Source organism: Thunnus maccoyii, chromosome 4 (assembly GCF_910596095.1).
Source record: "Thunnus maccoyii chromosome 4, fThuMac1.1, whole genome shotgun sequence".
In the NCBI taxonomy this organism is placed as follows: Eukaryota; Metazoa; Chordata; class Actinopteri; order Scombriformes; family Scombridae; genus Thunnus; species Thunnus maccoyii.
Genome location: NC_056536.1, coordinates 7,631,354 through 7,650,226, shown reverse-complemented (window position 1 = coordinate 7,650,226; position 18,873 = coordinate 7,631,354). Strand labels below are relative to the sequence as shown.

Genomic DNA, 18,873 nt, shown 5'->3' with positions numbered 1-18,873 from the left:
CTCTACTCTGCTCCACTATACTATACTATACTATACTATACTATACTATACTATACTATACTATACTATACTACATTGTACTCTGCAATACATACCATACTATGCTTTACTATACACTGTAATAACTATACTAAACTATACTACACATACTTTATTTTACCTTACTATACTATACTACATAGTAGGGTATGCTGCTGTATATCTCATAGCTCATAACTCTTTGCACATAAACAAGATCAACACAGAATCCAATTAAATACCAGTGATTCCATATTCACTGGTCCTCTATTGTAAGCATCTCTTGCTCTTCTATCTTTATTCTTGTGACATTGACAACATTAACATCCATTTATTAACCACACACCATAGACCAATGGCATTTTGTGTTGCATCCACTGGCAACATCTAATCAAATTGTTCCAATGTGCTTCCTCAGACTGTGTCCTTGAGTGAAGCTGTTTCCTTGAGTGGTTGGCAGGCAGCCGTCCTCATTCTGATGTATCTGAGCTTCTGAGAGAAAAGCAGTTTGCTGATGGCAGACAGACAGACAGTCACAGATGGACTCTGGAACAACTAGTCAGAACAAATTGAACTATGCGTGAACAGAAGGAAGAATACATTATTGTTTTACTACTTAATTAGTCAGGGAATTAAGCCACATAACCATGGAAGATTGTAAATCCCTAATGTCTATTGGCAGGTTGAAGCTGTTCTCTGCTAGACACCAGTGAAATGCAATACAGCTCCTCTCTTTGTTTTCTGTGTTGTGATTTAATTTTAATGTGGCACGGAAAATGAATGTCGCCATGAAAAACAATTAATTAAAGAATTGAAATGCAACACACATCCTCTCTTTGTTTTCTGTGTTGTGATTTGATGTTAATGTGGTGTGGAAAATTCATGTCACCATGAAAAACAATTCAGTAAATACAAAACATTGTCTTTTTAAACATGTGTTTTTCCATTTAATTATGTCACTAAATGCATACATAAAAAATAAAAATAAAAACATCATTTTTTTTATTTAGGCGTTTCACATCTTCCATACTTTTCATATTGAATTGGATTTCAAAAGGAGTAATCACGGCATCATCCAGCTAATTGAAGTGATCGTTATAATCAGGGTTGTGGAGACAACTGTGCAAAAAGGATAAAACTCAATGTTACACTCACACCTACTGGCCAGTAGTTGTACTAGCTCAGATTTAGGAAGTTGTGTCACTCAGGGGATTTCACTGGCTTTTTCCTCCCTTCATTTCATTGAAGAAGTGCCAATCAATGGTTCGTTAAACCTCAGACACATAATTGCTCATTCCTGGGTTAAATACGTAATTGTATTTCATTCATAAACATTTTCTCTAACAAAAACTCCATAACGTTACAGTCGTGATTAGAGCCCTGCTTTGTGCTACATACGTGGAAATTACGTCACTCAAAAGTTGCAAACAAATGATTAGTTCAAGTACAGTCGTAAATTTCACGTTAATATCTGAACAACCGCGTAAACGACTCAAATATAGTTTTATCGGGACATGGAAAGTAGAATTTCAGACTTGTTTGGTGGTGGGAACTGCGATACATACGACAGGTTTCCAAAGTAATAATGATAAATCATCTCATCAAACGTGTTTTCATGTGTCTTTTCCTTTTCGTTTTATGAATCCAGCACAACGCATCTCTGTGCCGGTTGACATCTAACATTAAAACATCCATAATACAAGCTTTGGTTGCATTAGTTTTTTGTGGAAATATTTACCATCAAAGGCGTTTGAATTTGTGAATGTCGTATAGGCAACATTTGTAATTATCAGATGTCAGAGCTCAGGAGGAACACTTGAAGGCAGCAAAAGTTCAGTGTACAGAGAGTTCAGTCCACATCTTTGGCCATGGAGAAAAAACACAGCAGTACGGACACCAACTTTGCCCCAGGTACCACATATAATATATATATTAATTTCCCTAATACATTAGTAGAGTACGTTATTAAACTGACGACGTTATGAAAAGTTACGACTGCACCGTTAGCTAGTTAACGGCTGAGACAGCACGCCATTAAAACAACCAACAGCAGCTAACACTGTTGTATAAATTATACTTGTTTTTAGTTTGAATTATAGCTTAAAGGAACGTTAAACATCATTTGGGTCACATTTTATCAGCTGTAAGTTGAATTCAGGTCAGTTCATCAGAGAGAGGGTGAGAAACACAAAGTTAGTATCAGAGCAACCCAGTTCCTTGTAGCTGTTATCTTTGCAAGACCAGAATGAAACGCCAAACTACACTCAAAAAACGGACAGTCTAATGTGTGTTTCCCAAAGGTAACATTAACATACTTTGTGGGACATGACACATGACAGTACATCAATAATTGCGGTCTTCTGGTAAATTCGGCATGTAGGCAAATCCACCAAACAGCATTTAAAACAAAAACACAATGTTTTTACACATGATTAATGTGTCTTTATTAAGTTACGTCTTTATGTGTCACGTGTATAGTTTCTTACATAAGGCACCTGAAACTGCTTTAGGTTAATAATTAACCTTTCTCCATGTATAACCTTAGATCCAGGGGGGGCAGGAACAACACAAGATGTCCCATGTGACCAAAACCCAGAGGAAATTATCAGCAGACAGCTGAGCGAACAAGGCCGGTTTGCTTATGCTGCACTGTGTGGAGTCTCTTTGGGCCAGTTGTTTACTGGACCTGAAAACAGGTAACAGAGTCATGAGAGATAATGTCATCTTGACATTCTGTGTGTGTGTGTGTGTGTGTGTGTGTGTGTGTCCTTTTCAGAAATATCAATGTAATCATTGTGTTGAAGAGTGCCTGCTTCAATTGTTTTTCTGGTGAGCTAAAAACCTGCCATACACCCTCTGCTAATTCCACATAACATAATACCTGAGGGACTGGTGACGACTGGGAAGTTATGATTATGTCTTCGGTGTGAATTAATTATCACACCTACAATATTTCAATAGATACACAGTAAAAAGGGGATACTGGTTCTGAATGCACCATTTTATTTTTGTTAAGAGCTTATATTTTATACACCCAACAAGCACTTTATTAGGAACACCTGTGCAATGTAATACAATCCAAAACAACAGCTCTACCATAAATTCTTCTTTTACAAAGCTAATGTACCATATATTAACATATATGACGGGGGCAAAATATTACAAATATTCAATATAATGCACTCCAGTACACCACCACCACCCACTACGACCTTAATAATAAACATAAAGTAGAATTATCACCTCTCTGACAATGTCAACAAAAACCGAAAATGTGTAGCCTTTTTGAAAGAGGAAATGACACATTCTGCTCTTCCTCTTTTCATTTTAGAATAACCATTTGGATTAATAACATTTTATTAACTAAACTGTAAATAGTGGTGTTTTAACTAAACTGTTATTTGACTTGAAGAGATGAGGAGTTGTGTGTTTCTCAGTATGTTCAGGGACCAGTACCTGCAGGGCTTGGTCCGCTGGCTGGACCTGGATGAGTCAGTGATGCCTGTCATGGGGGCTTTCCTGTCAGGCCTGGGCTTTGAGGGCTCCGACACCTTCCTCTCCATCCTACAGGCGGAACCACTGCTGGCTGAAGGGGCCACCCCCATCATGCAGGTGTTTGTCTCTAACAGACCATGAGATGAAGTTAAACTTCATCTTGTGGGAAGTTATAGAATAGAAAGACAACAGTAATTAAATTATACGGCTCTTGTTTTGTGTCTGGATTTCTACAAACACACCCTTTCTAACCAGCTCATGCTTCGTATTACAGGATCTGGTGTCTTTTTCTGTCAAAGACGGTAAGAATCTTTTAGTGACTACAATGTTGAGAGTTTGTGTACATTGACATAAACCTGCTACTTTAAAACTGTCATGTTCTGTCATGTGTACTCAGGCCAATATGATGCCAGAGCGAGGGTTCTCATCCGTCATGTCAGCTGTCTGCTTCGAGTCTCTCAACAGCAGTTAGAGGAGTTTGAGGAAACGCTGGGAGAGAGGCTGAGGGAAGGAGGAGAGGAGAGCGAGTAAGTTATGAACAGATGGTGGTAGAGAAGGATGGATGTTAGTTTTATTTATATGGAGCCTTTTACACTATTAAGCAATTTGTTTTGCTTTGTTTTAAAATGCTAAATCATATGTTCTGTCTTTTTTGCTGAATCCTGTGTGTCAAACAATTAAAAAAAACACAAACCCTGTGCATGGCAGTCACACTCATATAAAAAATGAAAGCATGACAGTTTTGTGGCATAAACAACCAGATTATTGTTTTCAAGATGTCACATTAGATGCACAACAAGAGTCATTTCACATTTTATTCTTGGAGCCAATGAATATTTCAAATATTGCAGCTCACTCTGTTGATCTGTCTGACTCTGCTTCCATTAGAGAGGAGTCCTCTCGGCGGCGGAGGAGAGAAAGGGGGCGAAAGTTACGCCGCTACCTCCTCATTGGACTAGCCACCGTGGGCGGAGGAACAGTGATTGGTGATTACTCCTGTCTCAAGTGCTTTTGAAAACTTTAAATGGACATTTGAACCATCTAGGAAGTTATGTGGACACATAGGCTTCAAATGATAAGCTAATCAACTAATAATTAAATCACCATAGAGTGTTAAGACCGGATAATGCTAAAGATTGCATCTTGCACCATTTAATCACACACTTTAAAGAGTTGTATTGTTCTTTGCGTATGTATAACTTTTCTCATCTTCATGTCTTTGCCAGGTGTGACAGGTGGGCTCGCAGCCCCCTTGGTGGCAGCAGGGGCTGGTGCCGTGCTGGGGGCTGGAGGGGCTGCGGCTCTAGGCTCAGCTACTGGTATTGCAATCATGGCCTCCCTGTTTGGAGCTGCAGGGGCTGGACTGACTGGTGAGAGTGATGGGTGACAGATCTGTGTGGAAAGAAATCAACATTTGTAGAATTTTGATTGAATTTGATAAATACACAATGTTTTTGTAATTTCCATATCCATTTAATGGCTTTTCTCACTTTTTTTCAAGATTATTCTACTCTTTTCTACCTTTCTTTCACTTTCATACTTTGTCTCTCCAGGTTATAAGATGAATAAGTGCGTTGGGGCGATAGAGGAATTTGAATTCCTACCACTGAACTCTGGGAAGCATCTTCACCTGACCATAGCAGTGACAGGTTGGCTCTGCAGTGGTAAATACAGTAAGTATTAATCTTAGTAATAGCAGTGATAATAATATAATAGTGTGAGGAAATCAGACAAAAGACGTGTATTTTTACCTTCTACAGCAGCTGCCCTTTCCATGACAGTTTAGCCTTCATTGTTCAGCTTTACTGAACACTGAATGAATCACAGTCCTGTTCAGTTTTTTTTCACCAGGTGGAGGAGGAGAGGAGGGTCAGTGCCAAGGCATCCCACCCCCACCAGCACATCATCTGATCACAACATTTTCTAGCTTTTTGAGCAGTTTATGAGCAGTGTTTGCCACAGATTTGTCAAAGACAGTTGGACAGTTGTGCATAAACTGATTTTCTAAATATTAATGAGACCACGACCCCTGAAATAGTGGTATGTATGAAGTCCGCTGTTAGAAAAAAGAAACTGAGATGAGACAAGAATTAAGTCATAATATTATGAGTAAAAAAATCGTAATATTTAAAATATATAAGTTATAGTAGGTTGAATAGGTTGCTCAGAGTGTAAAATCTCATACTGCATATTTTTTCTAAGTCTATTAAGACTTTGTGCTAGTAACATTACAATTTTGTTCTCAAAATCTCAATCTCTCCCCTTTATGTTGCCTTCATACTCAGTAATGGAAAAGAGCAACACTGTTCAAGGAAAAATGATCCAGGCAATGCTTTTTAAAAGACACTTCAGGTGGAAAAGAAATTTTGGGACATATTACAGGACAGTGCATCATAATGACAACATCACCTAAACAAAGGGAATAAAAATCCACCAAATATAACCAGTCCAACAAATATGCTTTGATCTTTTTTATTCAGTATCTTCACTCACCTAAGTCTAAGTGTTGTGATTGCTCATACGTGTGCAATAAATAAAAACAACATAAGTGTATTCTAACACTCAGCAAAGGTCTGGACATAATGTTCTAAAACTATACTGAGTCCACCGGAGATAATGCAAACACACCACTTAAGTTTTGCTTTTACATAAAACGCTCTCTTCCCCCACTAAAACATACACTCAGTTAAGGCTTAGTACCCTCTTCATATACAATGGCCAAAAAGCACTTAATTTACAAGTGCCGCTTAGTCGTTTCCTCAACTACCCTGGACTACCTTTCATAACAACACAACTGCTGTCTTCCAGGTTCGTTCCAGGCCCCGTGGTGCAGTCTGGGCGAGTGCGGGGAACAATACTGCCTGGTGTGGGAGTCACGTTTCCTCAGGGATCTTGGCTCAGCCATGGCCTCTCTGCTGGATGGTCTAGTCAGCATGGTTGCCCAGGAAGCCCTCAAGTACACAGTCCTCTCAGGTAGGAGGATGGTCAAGCAGGAAGCACTTAGTCTACTGAAAGGATCTGTTTTTCATACAAGCTTGTGTTTGTGCTTGTGGTAACATATTTTCTGTTCTGGACTTGTGTTTTGTGAAAAGTCGGTGCTATTGTTGAGTAAAACCTCTGGAACTAAAACTCATGCTGGTGATTGCCTGTGAAGATAGTACATGTACTGTACATTACAGTACTATTTAACAAATACCTTATCCAGCCATTGTTCTTTTGTTTTATCGCCCCTTGCTCGATACTGCATTAATGTATTTCACACCATCACACTGTCCAGGCATCGTGACGGCTCTGACGTGGCCTGCCTCTTTGCTGGCAGCAGCCAGCGTCATTGACCATCCCTGGTGTGTTTGTCTAAACCGCTCAGCTGAGGTGGGAAAACACCTGGCACAGGTTTTGAGAAGCAGACAGCAGGTAGCGTGCTACTTCTTACATCTGTTAATATACACTTTAATGTAATAATGTATTGATTTCTATGAGATAAAATGGGGGTTTTCTCAGTGAACACTGGGACAATGAACTTCTACTTCAAAGTGGTATTTAATTTACTCTTTCTTTGTGTATTTGAAGGGGAAGCGACCTGTCAGTCTCATAGGTTTCAGTCTTGGGGCCAGAGTGATCTACTTCTGTCTACAGGAGCTTGCCAATGACCAAGGTATGAACAATTTTAGTCATTTCTGTGGATTAAACATATTTTGATTCAGCAATCTTTCAAAATGCTCAGTATGCAGCATCCCTGGGTGGCTGTGGATGAAGGAATAATTGTTATGTATAAATAATTATGACTTCTCTAATGGTCAGGAGTGGTGACACTGTAATAATCCTCACATTTTCTACAAATTCCTTGGTGAAGCAGAGTAGAGTTTTTATGACAGTTGCTCTAAATAAGCATTTAAACGCGGTTGTACCTTGTGTTATCAAATCTTAACATTATTCAGTTTGTAATTGTCTAGAAGTTTTTACATCTTACATTTGAAAATTTGATTGAAAAATAGTTTTATTTGTGTTGTTGTGATTCCTCAGGTGGTGAAGGAGTAGTGGAGGACGTGGTCCTCTTGGGGGCCCCTGTAGACGGCTCTGAGAAGGCCTGGGAGAGAATAACCAGGGTAGTGTCGGGAAAAATAGTAAATGGGTACTGCAGGTAATCTATGTTTACATTTTACAGTTATACATGGTTTTGATTTACTTTTTGTTTAGTCACTGAATGGGGTCTAGTGTTTTGGCTGTAGTGGATTTTGAAACTACTGTCTTGACAGCAGGATTTGTGATTAGTTTTGCATGAATAAATGACTTTCTGAACCATCCACCTATCAGAGGGGACTGGCTCCTGGGGTTCTTGTACCGAAGCTCAGCTGCACAACTGTCTGTTGCTGGACTACAGCCAATCAACGACCAGGATGGGCGCATAATCAACGTGGATCTCTCGTCCGTGGTGAGTCAGAGTTTATGTTTAAATTAGGGCCACTAAAGTCAGTGTCAGTAGTTACCTACAGTACCAATCAAAAGTTTGGACACAGTTTCTCATTCAAGGGAATGGGACTTTTTTGGTCACTTGGGAGGAGCAGAATAGGCTGTAAACACATCGCTTAAAAAGTTGTTATGGTAAACATGCTAGCAAACACAGGTGTATTTACACATCCAGCATACATAGAGCAGCATTAGCATTAATTTGGAGTCGTGTGTCGGGCCACCTGGACGAATGTAAATCCACCAATCATTCTCTGTGTAGCTCTGTTTTGGACTCCACCAAATCCTGCGGGAAATACTGTATCGGACTTTTTAGCTGCTACAGAAATACTCTACTATAATATGTTTACTAGCTAATTGCTAACTTTCTGTCTGCTGTTTGGGCAAGTAGCATAAAGGTTTAGCCGTTTCTTTACTCTCAACACCTGTCTGTTGCTTCTAAAAACAAGGTTAATGAGAGTGGTGATAGTGAACCAAAACTGTAAAGTCACAGGCTGTAAAAACCAAAACAATGAGCTGAAATACACTAAAACGCACCGTAGAGCTGAGAGGAACTGCAGAGTCAGGTGATAATTCTGTGTTTTTGTCACTATGAAGGACACCTTTCACACTACAAAGAGTCATTTTACCTGTTACTAAAATAAAAATATTGATTAGTGCAACTTTAAACAAACAGCTTGCTGGGGATTTATTGGAAGAAATTGGTATTTTAGTAATTAATACAAATGAGTTAATTTGAATTGAAAATTAATACAAACGTTGATAATAACTGTGATAAAAAATGTTACAGTGAGATGTAATTTGTATGATGCAATATTATTAAATACAGAATCTTAGTACTTATCATGGTAGCTGTTTTGTTGAACCAGTTAAACAACCTACTGAACATTTTTAAAAAAACGTCAAAAACTGTACTTGACATATTTGAAGCACCATACAGTACATACCTGGTTATGTTATGTGGGGAATAGGAAAACTCTTTGTACAAAAAAATAGTAAAAGAACACATTTTTACAGAGTAATAAACCTTTCTTTTAAAAAATTGAGAATTATACACCGTAATTTACAAAGAGATATGTATCCTTTTTTAAGTTAAGGACATTAAAACCATGTTTCTGCTTCTCAGGTGAAAGGTCACTTGGACTACATGCGTCAGATGGACACCATTTTGGTTGCAGTAGGAGTCCCCACCAAAGAAGTCCCAGGAGCCTCCTTTGCTCTTCCTCACTCTGTAACAGTTACAAAGGAGACAGTAGACGTCCCTGACCAAACCCCCAATGAGCAACAGGTGAATGAGACACAAAACCCAGCTGAGGAGGCGGACACTTGTACAGCAGAAGGTGGAGAAAAGAAAGAGGTGGCAGAGACAGCAGAGATGGGAGATGGTTGGGATATCCCTGATATTTCAGATCTGCTGGATTCGCTGAATGATCCAGAGTCAGAGAGTCAAATCGGAGCCAGGAACAATTTACCAGTTACTTCTGAGGAGAATGCCACTAATCATGAAAAGCAACCTACTTTTATTGCCCAGTGTGATGGCGTAGAGGAGGCTGATCCAGATAACGAACACATATCATGGAGCTGGGAAGATACACACTGGACTGCAGAGCACACACACCAACAAAGGAGGCCAAACTTGTAAAAAAGCATGTTACAGGACCAGCTGCTTCCCTGTTAACTCTTTGTCATCTCAAGTATTTTTTTCAGCATTCAAGTGAAAGTCCCTTAAGTGAATTGCTCTGTTTAACCACTAAACAGTGTTTTTAGACAAATTGTTAATTTCATAACAATTTAGTTTTGTGAATGAAGTCGATTTTTTTTTTTTTACAAACTGTAAATAGTGTCATAATTTATTTTCTGAACTCGCTGTGACATCAAATAACTGTAAATATTACTGGTGTTTTGCAGGTTTTAGAGGATGCTGTAAAATAGGTAATATATCTCCGTTCATTTCGTCCTTCTAATTTCCATCCATTTGCTTGGTTGCTATGGATATTATCACAGTAATTTGATTTCCATAAGGCTGGGGGTAATTCAGTGAAGGTGTCAGTCTTCTTCAAGGCCTTTTTTCTTTTCTCTTTTCCATGCATACCAATGTGAAGCGCTGCCTTTTATAGAGTTTACATGTTAAGTTTACTTGAGCCATATAATGGCACTGATAACTGGAATTAGTCTGACTATTGGTAATGCGCCTATATCATTTTTCCAACCACATTTCATAATCTGAAACAAACACACAATTCAACATAGAACATACTGAATTTGAATCTGAATGTGTCTTTTCAAAGACATTTTTCTGTTACCATAAACAATTGACTTTAATTTTTGAACACTGTTATTATTTGACTGATTGTATTTCTCTTAGGGCTGCACCTCTTAACTCACAGCGAGTAAACCTTTGTTTTCAGTCAGAATCACTCTTCTACCTTAAATCCTGACATAATTACAACATACTAGCCGACTGCTCCATCCAGCAGATCAATCCAGCGTGTCCACCTGATTGGGCAGGAGCAGAGGCAACTCGATCCCAGCATGCTCTGCATCCAGCAGGTTGACAGCATCTGTGGCGGTGGCGGGGGGGTGGGTAGGGTCGGAGGCCAGGAGAGAGGGGGGGCTGCTGGCGATGTTCATCTCTCCTGAGTTGCGGAGAGAGAGGGAGAGCGCCGGTGAGGGTCGTCTGGGCGACCGTGAGGAGCAGCAGGGCAAGAGTTTTCCCAGAGCTTGCTTAAAGTCTCTCATGAACAACGGGTAGATGATGGGGTTCATTGTACTGTTGCAGTAGCCCAGCCAGGTGATGGCGTCGAAGAGAGCAGGGGGGACACACTCACACACTGCCTGAATGAAGATGGTGGAAAAATATTACAAGCATTAAGACGTCAGAAGTTCATTAAGGGTCAAATTTCAACAATGGAATATTAAGGTTTTACAAGTGGGTCCCTGTTATATAAACTATTTGTCCTTTTTGGGGAAATGTATATTTATTTGTTTTAAATTTATACTGCACATTCACCTATTTATTTATTTATCTACTTTCATCAAAAAACAGGTGTTAATTTACGGTACAACCCATAAATAAATATGTAATTAATGGATAAATAAATGAATACAAAAACATATTATCTTTATCTATTTATTACCCATTCATATATTCATCAACATTTCTATTTATTTTTCATAGTGCACATCTATTCATATATTTACTTCCTAGGTCCCTTTTCAGGACAGTTGGAAAATAAACAAACACAAAAAATAAATACAGGAATACAGGCAATATATATGCTTTTATCTATTGCCCGTTCATTAATTTATGTATTCCTCTCTTAATTACTTATTTACCTTCCCTGTGCCTTCAGGGCTCCTATATATCTAAAGTACAGTAGCTGCTGAGCTGTGAAATAATAAAAGAGAAGACAGACTTACTTTCTCACTAATCATATAAGCTGTCAATCACTTGTTTCCTTTTAGAATATCTACTTTTCCCTGAATAGGGAAGCGTGACTGGTAAAAACTGAGCTGGAACATAACCTCTAAGGCTAGTGAGGGACAGTGAAGGAGGAGACAGCTGTTAGAGGAGAGCTTCCAATACTATCAAGATGAGACAGGGAGGGGGTGGGAATAGGACAGAAAGGAGGGGTGCGTTTCACACACCACATTGAGTGTGAAAAGGAAAGCGAGCGCGGACACAGTCGAGTCTCTGTGCTGCTCTCTGCTATGTTATGCAGGGGAGAAGCGAGAGGGCACAGATGGGAAATCAAAATGACTGGATCAGTGAAAGCTTGAAAAACAGAACAAGTGTCATTACCAATTTAGATTAAGCTGTTTTTTGACATTCATTTACTTTGGCTGAGGTTTTTCATTGCTTCCACTGTTGGTTCGCTGAGTAATGAGTGTGTGCACTCAGTCTAATTGAATCAAAAAGAAGAACTTAAAAAGAATATCAATTATAAATGGTACTTTGGTGTGTTCTTTTCTTGGTTTTGGAATGAGTCAGTTGTACCAAGCTGAAATGCCAGTCTATTTCCTCATTGGATAGCTTAGCAAGGCTTTGACGCCAAGACTGGCCAATACAAAAATAGATCGGTATCCAAGTGTTTTTTTTTTTTCTCTTTCTTTTGCATTTATTTCACACTGTTTCAGTGCCCACCACCCATATAAATTTGTGAGAAAATTGACAAAACAACCTCTGAATCACTGGGATAAATGAAATAGGAGAGCTGTTCCAAATAAGACACATAACAACATCAGACTTTTTAAATGGTGAGGAAAATGGTTGCAAATGTTTATGGTGAAGAAAGCACACTGGCATGAGGGTTTACTGAAGGTGAAGGCAACCTGGATGAGGCTGTTCACCCCTTCCAGCTCATCTACCATGTATCTCAATTATAAACAAAGTTACAAGTGTTAAAAGTATATCTCTGGTAGTGTCTGGTACCTTTACTGACCTGAGCCATGTTGGTGATGAAAAAGGGTAGCCAAGCGCTGAAGAAGAGTCCCAGGAGGACTCCCAGTGTCAGACTGGCCTTCAGTGCCCTCCGACCCTGCCTGTGAGCCAGACGACGCTCACTGTTCACTGACGGCTGTGGACAACAGTAGAGTGAGAGAGAAAATCCCAGAATTATAGATAGAATATCAATCTCCCTCACCTGCATTTGTATTTTTGGAAAAGCTTCTCCGGGTACATCAATGTGGCCTCTTTGACAAGCTAGTTAATGGACAGGTTCAAAGTTTTTTCTAGTCGGTCTTAAAACAGATCAGGTGGCCATGTAAACACTGGAAGAGGTTTTCCTCGCTGTAATCATTCCTCCTGTTCATACTGGCTATTAAAAGATCCCCTTCAAATGTGCTTTCAATGTAAGTGATGGGGGCCAAAATCCACAGTGTGTCCACACAGTCATTTGTGCAAAAAAGCATTTAAAAGTTGATCTGAATCTTATATGAGGCTTCAGCAGTCTGAGTTAGTCATATCAAGTTGATATCTGCCACATTTAGTCTTTTTAGCATCAAATTCCCTTTTTGTGTTTCCTCAGACAGTGTTTCCCTGTAGAGCTGTGGTGGAAGTCTATAAACAAAAAAAGGGACTTTGGCACTAAAAAGACTGTAACGTTGAAATATATCTACTTGATTTGACTCATTTGAATGGCTGAAGCTTCATATTAGCTTCAGATAAACTTTTAAATACATTATTCCACAGGAGGACTGTGGATTCCCCCCCATCACTTACATTGTAAGTGCATCATGAAGAGATCTTCTAATGGTCATTATGAACAGGAGGAATGATTACAGCAAGAAAAACCTGTTTCACTGTTCATTTGGGCTCCTGACTGTTGTTTTAAGACAGACTTGAAGAATTGTGAACCCATCTTTTAATAGTCAATTTTGACTTCCTTTATGGATTCGCGTATAATTTCAAGCTAGTTTAAAAAAAAAATCAAGTTAATGAATTAAAGTATAAGAGTTAGATGAGAAGATCAATACCACTGTCGCTAAATGTCAAATTGGGGCTAGCAGGTGATTAGCTTAGCTTAGCACAAAGTCTGCAAGCAGGGGGAAACTGCTAACTTGGCTGTATCCAAAGGTTAAAAAAATCCACTTACAAGCACCTCTAATTATATCTGGTTTGTTTAATCCATACAACCAGTGTAAAAACAAAAAAGTTTGGTTGAAACAATTTCTTGGCTGTAAAACCAAACTCTTAGTTTTTACATTTCTTAAACAAATGAGATATAACATGTTAATTAGAGGTGCTAGTAGGCAGATTTTTCTTACCTTTGGACAGAGCCAGGCTAGCTGTTTCCCCTGCTTCCAGTCTTAATGCTAAGCTAGGCTAATTGTTGCCAACTGGCTCCAGCTCCATATTTAGTGTACAAACATCAGAGCGCTATTATCTGATTTAACTCTCAGCAAATGAGTGTATTCCCCCAAAATGTCAAACTATTCCTTTAGAAATTTTATTAAATACAAGTATTTTCATTCCTTTTCTTTTTCATTTCTCAAGAATATTTATAGTAAAAAAAATATTAACCCCTATTACACTTGTTAGGCTAAATGTAGTTTCAATGAAGAGTTGGAACGAGGTACTACATGTTACCTGTTAATACATGATGCTATGAGACAGAATAAGATGATTTTAAAGCTACTTAGGGGGGAAATTTTAAAAACTGTATGTTAATTCACCAAACATATGTGTGTGTGGGGGTTTTACTGCAGGAAAATGTGGCTATGAGGCTGTGATCCTTGCAGACAGGGGAAGCACATCTGACACTATACTTTTCTCACCATGATTTCTGGGCAGGTTTTACACCTCTTCCCTTTTACTGGGTCAAATGACAAACTGGGTTAAAATGACTAAAGAACAAAACATCTCCAGCTTTACATCATGTGCTGTGGTGTTATATCTACATGGAGACTGCATCTCTTCATTATTCTTCATGATTCTTTTTATAGCCTGATGATGATGAATACAGTTTTAAATTCATATGAGCACACATTTGTGCAGCATTCCCTCTATTGGTCCTTACCAATAGAGGGAATGCTCTACCTTTGTTCTGTAAATTTTCCTTTGCTCTCTATGGGTTCATGTTCAGTGACATCTGATGCATTATAATATCAGCCTTTAATATCATCACAAGCTCTTTGCCATATTGACATGTCAACATGTCTTTATTAGTAAAAAGCCTCAGTGGAAAAGCTGTAAGCCTCCACTCTGGTCATGTTCATTGCTAAACTCAAAGGTGGGTCAAGAATCTGTATGTCTGTATGCAATTGTGCATCTTTCTAATTGCAGAAAACAGCTATCTGCTTTTCTTTTTTTTTCCTGGTAAAAAATATTATAATTTTACAGGAATTTACTCTTAAATGTAAATCTGGCTGCCTTAAATTCTTTCTAACAGCATATTTTAAGATGTTCATGTTTGTTCATATGGTGGCCTTTAATACTAACCATAACCATCTCAATGTGCATAATCGCTGCACTTTGATGATGATGCTGATGAATTTAGGAGTACATTTCAACAGTATAAATGGAAAGGTATGAGATGTAGGTATGAGCAGTATTATGTCAAAATTTTAAAATGTCAAGAAAAAGTCAAGCATGACAATTCTTACAATAAATTAATAACTGTAATTTGGTTATTATCTTTGTGCTTCCTTTTCCACTCACATAATCAATCTTTTTAACTCCTACTCTCGTGAATGGCTGCTCCACTTAAGGGGCAGTCCACTATTTTAGAATCACTGATGATTTTTATCAGACATTTCATTTAGTAATTGTCCACTAGTTTATTCAATGTCTTGGGTAGGAGACCTGTATGACTGGCACTCATACACTTGCTTTACTGTCTGGTCTCTCTGTCTTACCGGTACATTTTGTGACACAGGAGGCTCCTGATGACTGCAGTCATCTCCGTCCTGGTGAGCTTGCCCTGCTGCACCCCCAGGTGAAGGAGGCCGGGAAGGTTCCCCGAGAGAAGGATGAGGGTGTGGTGGGTGGCTCAGTGCTGCGACCCTCTTCGCCTGCCTACGTGCTGCCAGAAGAATCCGACAGTAGGTGAAGCAAATGGCACTGGAGGGCAAAAAGAATGTGAGTACAGATGCCACAAGAGCAAAGGGCAGGGTGACCCGCAGACGGCACTGGAAGGAAAGGCCTCCAGATGGTGAATGCTGAAAGTAGGATGCTGGGTACAGTGTGTCAGAGTAGGAGCTGATGTTAGAACTGCTGACCCCAGGGACCGATGAGTGTCCACTACCATGACCTAAGCTGTGCCATTTCATCTCAATGGGCAGGAAGGAAGCCAGTGCTGCCAACCCCCAAGCAGCTCCTACCAGGAGCAACGCCCGAGGGAGGGTCATCCTCTGCTTGTAGCGTAGTGGTGAGATGATGAAGAGGTAACGGTCCAGGCTGATCACACATAGGTTGAGAATGGATGCGCTACAGCACATGACGTCAAAGCAAAGCCAGACCGGGCAAAAGGCTGGCCACAGCACCCAGGCACCACACAGCACATTGAGCATGGCTGGGGGCATGACCACCAGTGCCACCATTAGATCAGACAGGAACAGTGACACCAAGAAACAGTTTGAGGTGCAACGCAAAGAGCGATGGGCGAACACCAAAGCGATAAGCAACATGTTGCCACACACTGTCATGAGGATGATGACAGTCAGCATGAAGGACAGCAACCATGGGCCGCTGCCAGTAATGTTCCAAGCACTGGTGGTAGGAGAGCTGCTATTGTAGCTTCCTACGGAGCCAGACAAGTGAGCGTCAGCCATTGTGTTGGCTGGCAACAATCAATGTACCAGCCCCTGATGCTCCTCTTCAGGCACCACTCAATGATACAGACCTTAACCAGTTTGTCTGTGCAGCCAAAGTTCTCACTTCAGGGACACGCCACCGAGGTCTTGTGCTGACGAGCCATCCAACCCTCTCCCTGTCAAGGCTGAGTGGACTGTGCTCCACTGGTAAATATCTCCATCTCTCTTTGGCAGGAATTCGTCCTGGTGCTCTGTGCTTACTCCCACTGTCACCAGTACATTCATCAAAATTACCAACAGTTCCACTCATCTCTCCATCCTGGCTTGCATGTCCCTGCCTCATCCACAGCTAAGAGCCAGACTGAGCCATTCAATGCCTGCCAGAGGGTTTCGAAGCAGCATGTCACAATGATGACAGTCACTGGAGGAGGGCACACAGAGAGATAAGCTTCGACTAGGCATATGAGAGCAGTGTCGGTGACAGGAACTACTGAAGTTGAACACAACAAGGACCAATTCTCAGAATTATACGTCACCTCACAGAAGTGGAGAAGCGCAGCTTTCACAAGTCCTTTGCCGTGCTGGAGCTCTGCTGCTTTTTACAAGTCCTTTTATTCAGGGAAACAGCAAAATAGAGCAGAAACCAACACAAAATCATGCAGCTGTCATTTGTAAGCAAGGCTCTGTTTATGAGTGGTGTACAGGTATCATGGTCCTTGTAACGCTGCCTTTGTATCCCCCGCTCCTGTTAATCCCTGTGTCGGCCACTCCAGCGCGCCTCCCAGCCACAGCTTCTGAGAAGGAGCGTGTCAAAGCATTGAGCTGTTAATGCATAACCATGCACAATCACAGCCAAGAAATGCTAATTCTACATCATAGAACTGGTGTGGGTGGTCTTTTTCCATGTTTGGTCATGGAGTTTTTAAACTACTGAGATAAAACTTTTATTACATTTTTAGAATAAATAATCATAAAGACTTCATGTAATTGCTTCATCCTCAAAGTTAGATCTACAGCACCAGTCAAAAATTTGGACAAAGCGTCCAAACTTTTGACTGGTGCTGTATTTGAAAAAGAGTTTTCTCTGAAATTGTACAATTGACTTGAATTTAGATCTCATGGTATATGTATAATTAAAGACCTAATATTTATTATAGGAGTCATATTTCATGTTTTTTGCAGCCAAGTCCAGTATCAATAAAATGAATACACCATCTTGGATTTTTTCATGCTTTAATTATTTTCACGATTGAATCATACTAGAATTAATTAAGCTTTAATTACATCAGATCCGTGGAAATATTATTTTATTCTTCCCGATTCAATAAACTTGCATTTTTTATTTTTATTTCTGACACGTTGTTTTTGACAGATGTATTTATCCTCAAATCAGTTGTCACACCTGTGATTTCTGAAACAATTGGCGGCACCAGTTGACTTAGGTGTGTCGTTGTGAAGGGCGTATTAAAGGAGCACTTCACCAACTTTACACACAAAGTCCAGTTTACTCGTCATGGGTAGAACTACATTTCTCAGCCTGTGAAACCAGTTGAATAATATCATCTGTTGCTTTCTGTGACAATTTTCTAAAGATTAAAAAAACAAAAAACCCTGATGATGTCAGGTACTGTAGGAAATGTAGGATGTGTGTTTTGGGAGCTTGACCACATAGGGATTAAACATCGGGATGGCTCTACCTCTGCTGATTTGATTTTAACCTTTTTTTTTTTTTTAATCCCTTTTGAGTCCAACAACTTTATGGAAGTGCAATACCAAAATGCTGTAATACACCTTTTTGCAATCAATTATTTTGTATTTTGTAATTGTACTTAATTTACATCAATTGTGGACATTTGGAGATCAATCTTTTTTTTCTGTTATCAGTGTTAAAAAAAAGTCATTGCATCCAATGTTTTAAAACAATAAAACATGACAACTGGTTGAATAGTTTACTACAGGTACAATTTGAATGGACAGTGTAGGTGCCATAAATGGTTAATTAATAGTAGATCAAGGTTAACTTCATGAAATATTTTTCAGTGACTCATACATTTACCATTAGTGTTTAAAGTTACTCACTCTGCATTATTCTCAGTCCAAATAACAAGAAAGCATGATGATAATACTTCCCAATGGGAGCACTTGAATACTAAATGACAAAAACAAAAGCTTTTGTGGGTAAAATCCTGTACACTCCAGCATTTCAATAGCCTTGTCAAATACCAAACATAATATGCAAAGCTCTTACTTTTCATGCCCCCTCAGAACTGACTAATCTCATCCATCACTACTACGCCCGTCATCTGCCACATCAGATCGGCTGCTGCCAAACCTCTGACCCCCTTTCACCCACACTAAGCCCACCACCTTATGGGACAGCGCTTGCGTTGCAGCCCCCACTTTCCTCCCCAACACGTTTCAGAAAAATCACTCCCACTCACATTCAGAAATAAACTGAAAACCCACCTTCTCAAAGCCGCATCAACACTTGACTCCTATTACCACCATTACATCTGGAGTGTTCATTGTGTGAAGTATAATATGAGGTTGTTGTTTTTTTACTACACAGTAAAATTTTTTTACATGGTTTTCATCCCTTAAAAGGCATCTGAGGAAAAAAATAAACATTTGAAATCAGCA

The 18,873-nt window shown here is 39.5% G+C and overlaps 2 protein-coding genes across 2 annotated transcripts; one reads left to right on the top strand and one right to left on the bottom strand.

Annotated features, from left to right (window-relative positions):
* The first annotated feature begins 1,818 nt into the window (after nt 1–1,818).
* On the top strand, nt 1,819–10,302 carry tmco4 (transmembrane and coiled-coil domains 4). Its single transcript, XM_042410218.1, has 14 exons — nt 1,819–1,929; nt 2,564–2,714; nt 3,456–3,630; nt 3,788–3,815; nt 3,911–4,040; nt 4,402–4,499; nt 4,740–4,883; nt 5,067–5,186; nt 6,322–6,486; nt 6,791–6,927; nt 7,084–7,168; nt 7,537–7,654; nt 7,828–7,945; nt 9,107–10,302. The coding sequence occupies exons 1-14, from the start codon at nt 1,887–1,889 to the stop codon at nt 9,620–9,622; spliced, it is 2,028 nt and encodes a 675-aa protein (XP_042266152.1). The 5' UTR covers nt 1,819–1,886; the 3' UTR covers nt 9,623–10,302.
* On the bottom strand, nt 9,779–16,328 carry htr6 (5-hydroxytryptamine (serotonin) receptor 6). Its single transcript, XM_042410219.1, has 3 exons — nt 15,337–16,328; nt 12,423–12,557; nt 9,779–10,815 (listed from the first exon to the last, which is right to left on the bottom strand). The coding sequence occupies exons 1-3, from the start codon at nt 16,249–16,251 to the stop codon at nt 10,459–10,461; spliced, it is 1,407 nt and encodes a 468-aa protein (XP_042266153.1). The 5' UTR covers nt 16,252–16,328; the 3' UTR covers nt 9,779–10,458.
* Between the last annotated feature and the right edge of the window lie 2,545 nt (nt 16,329–18,873).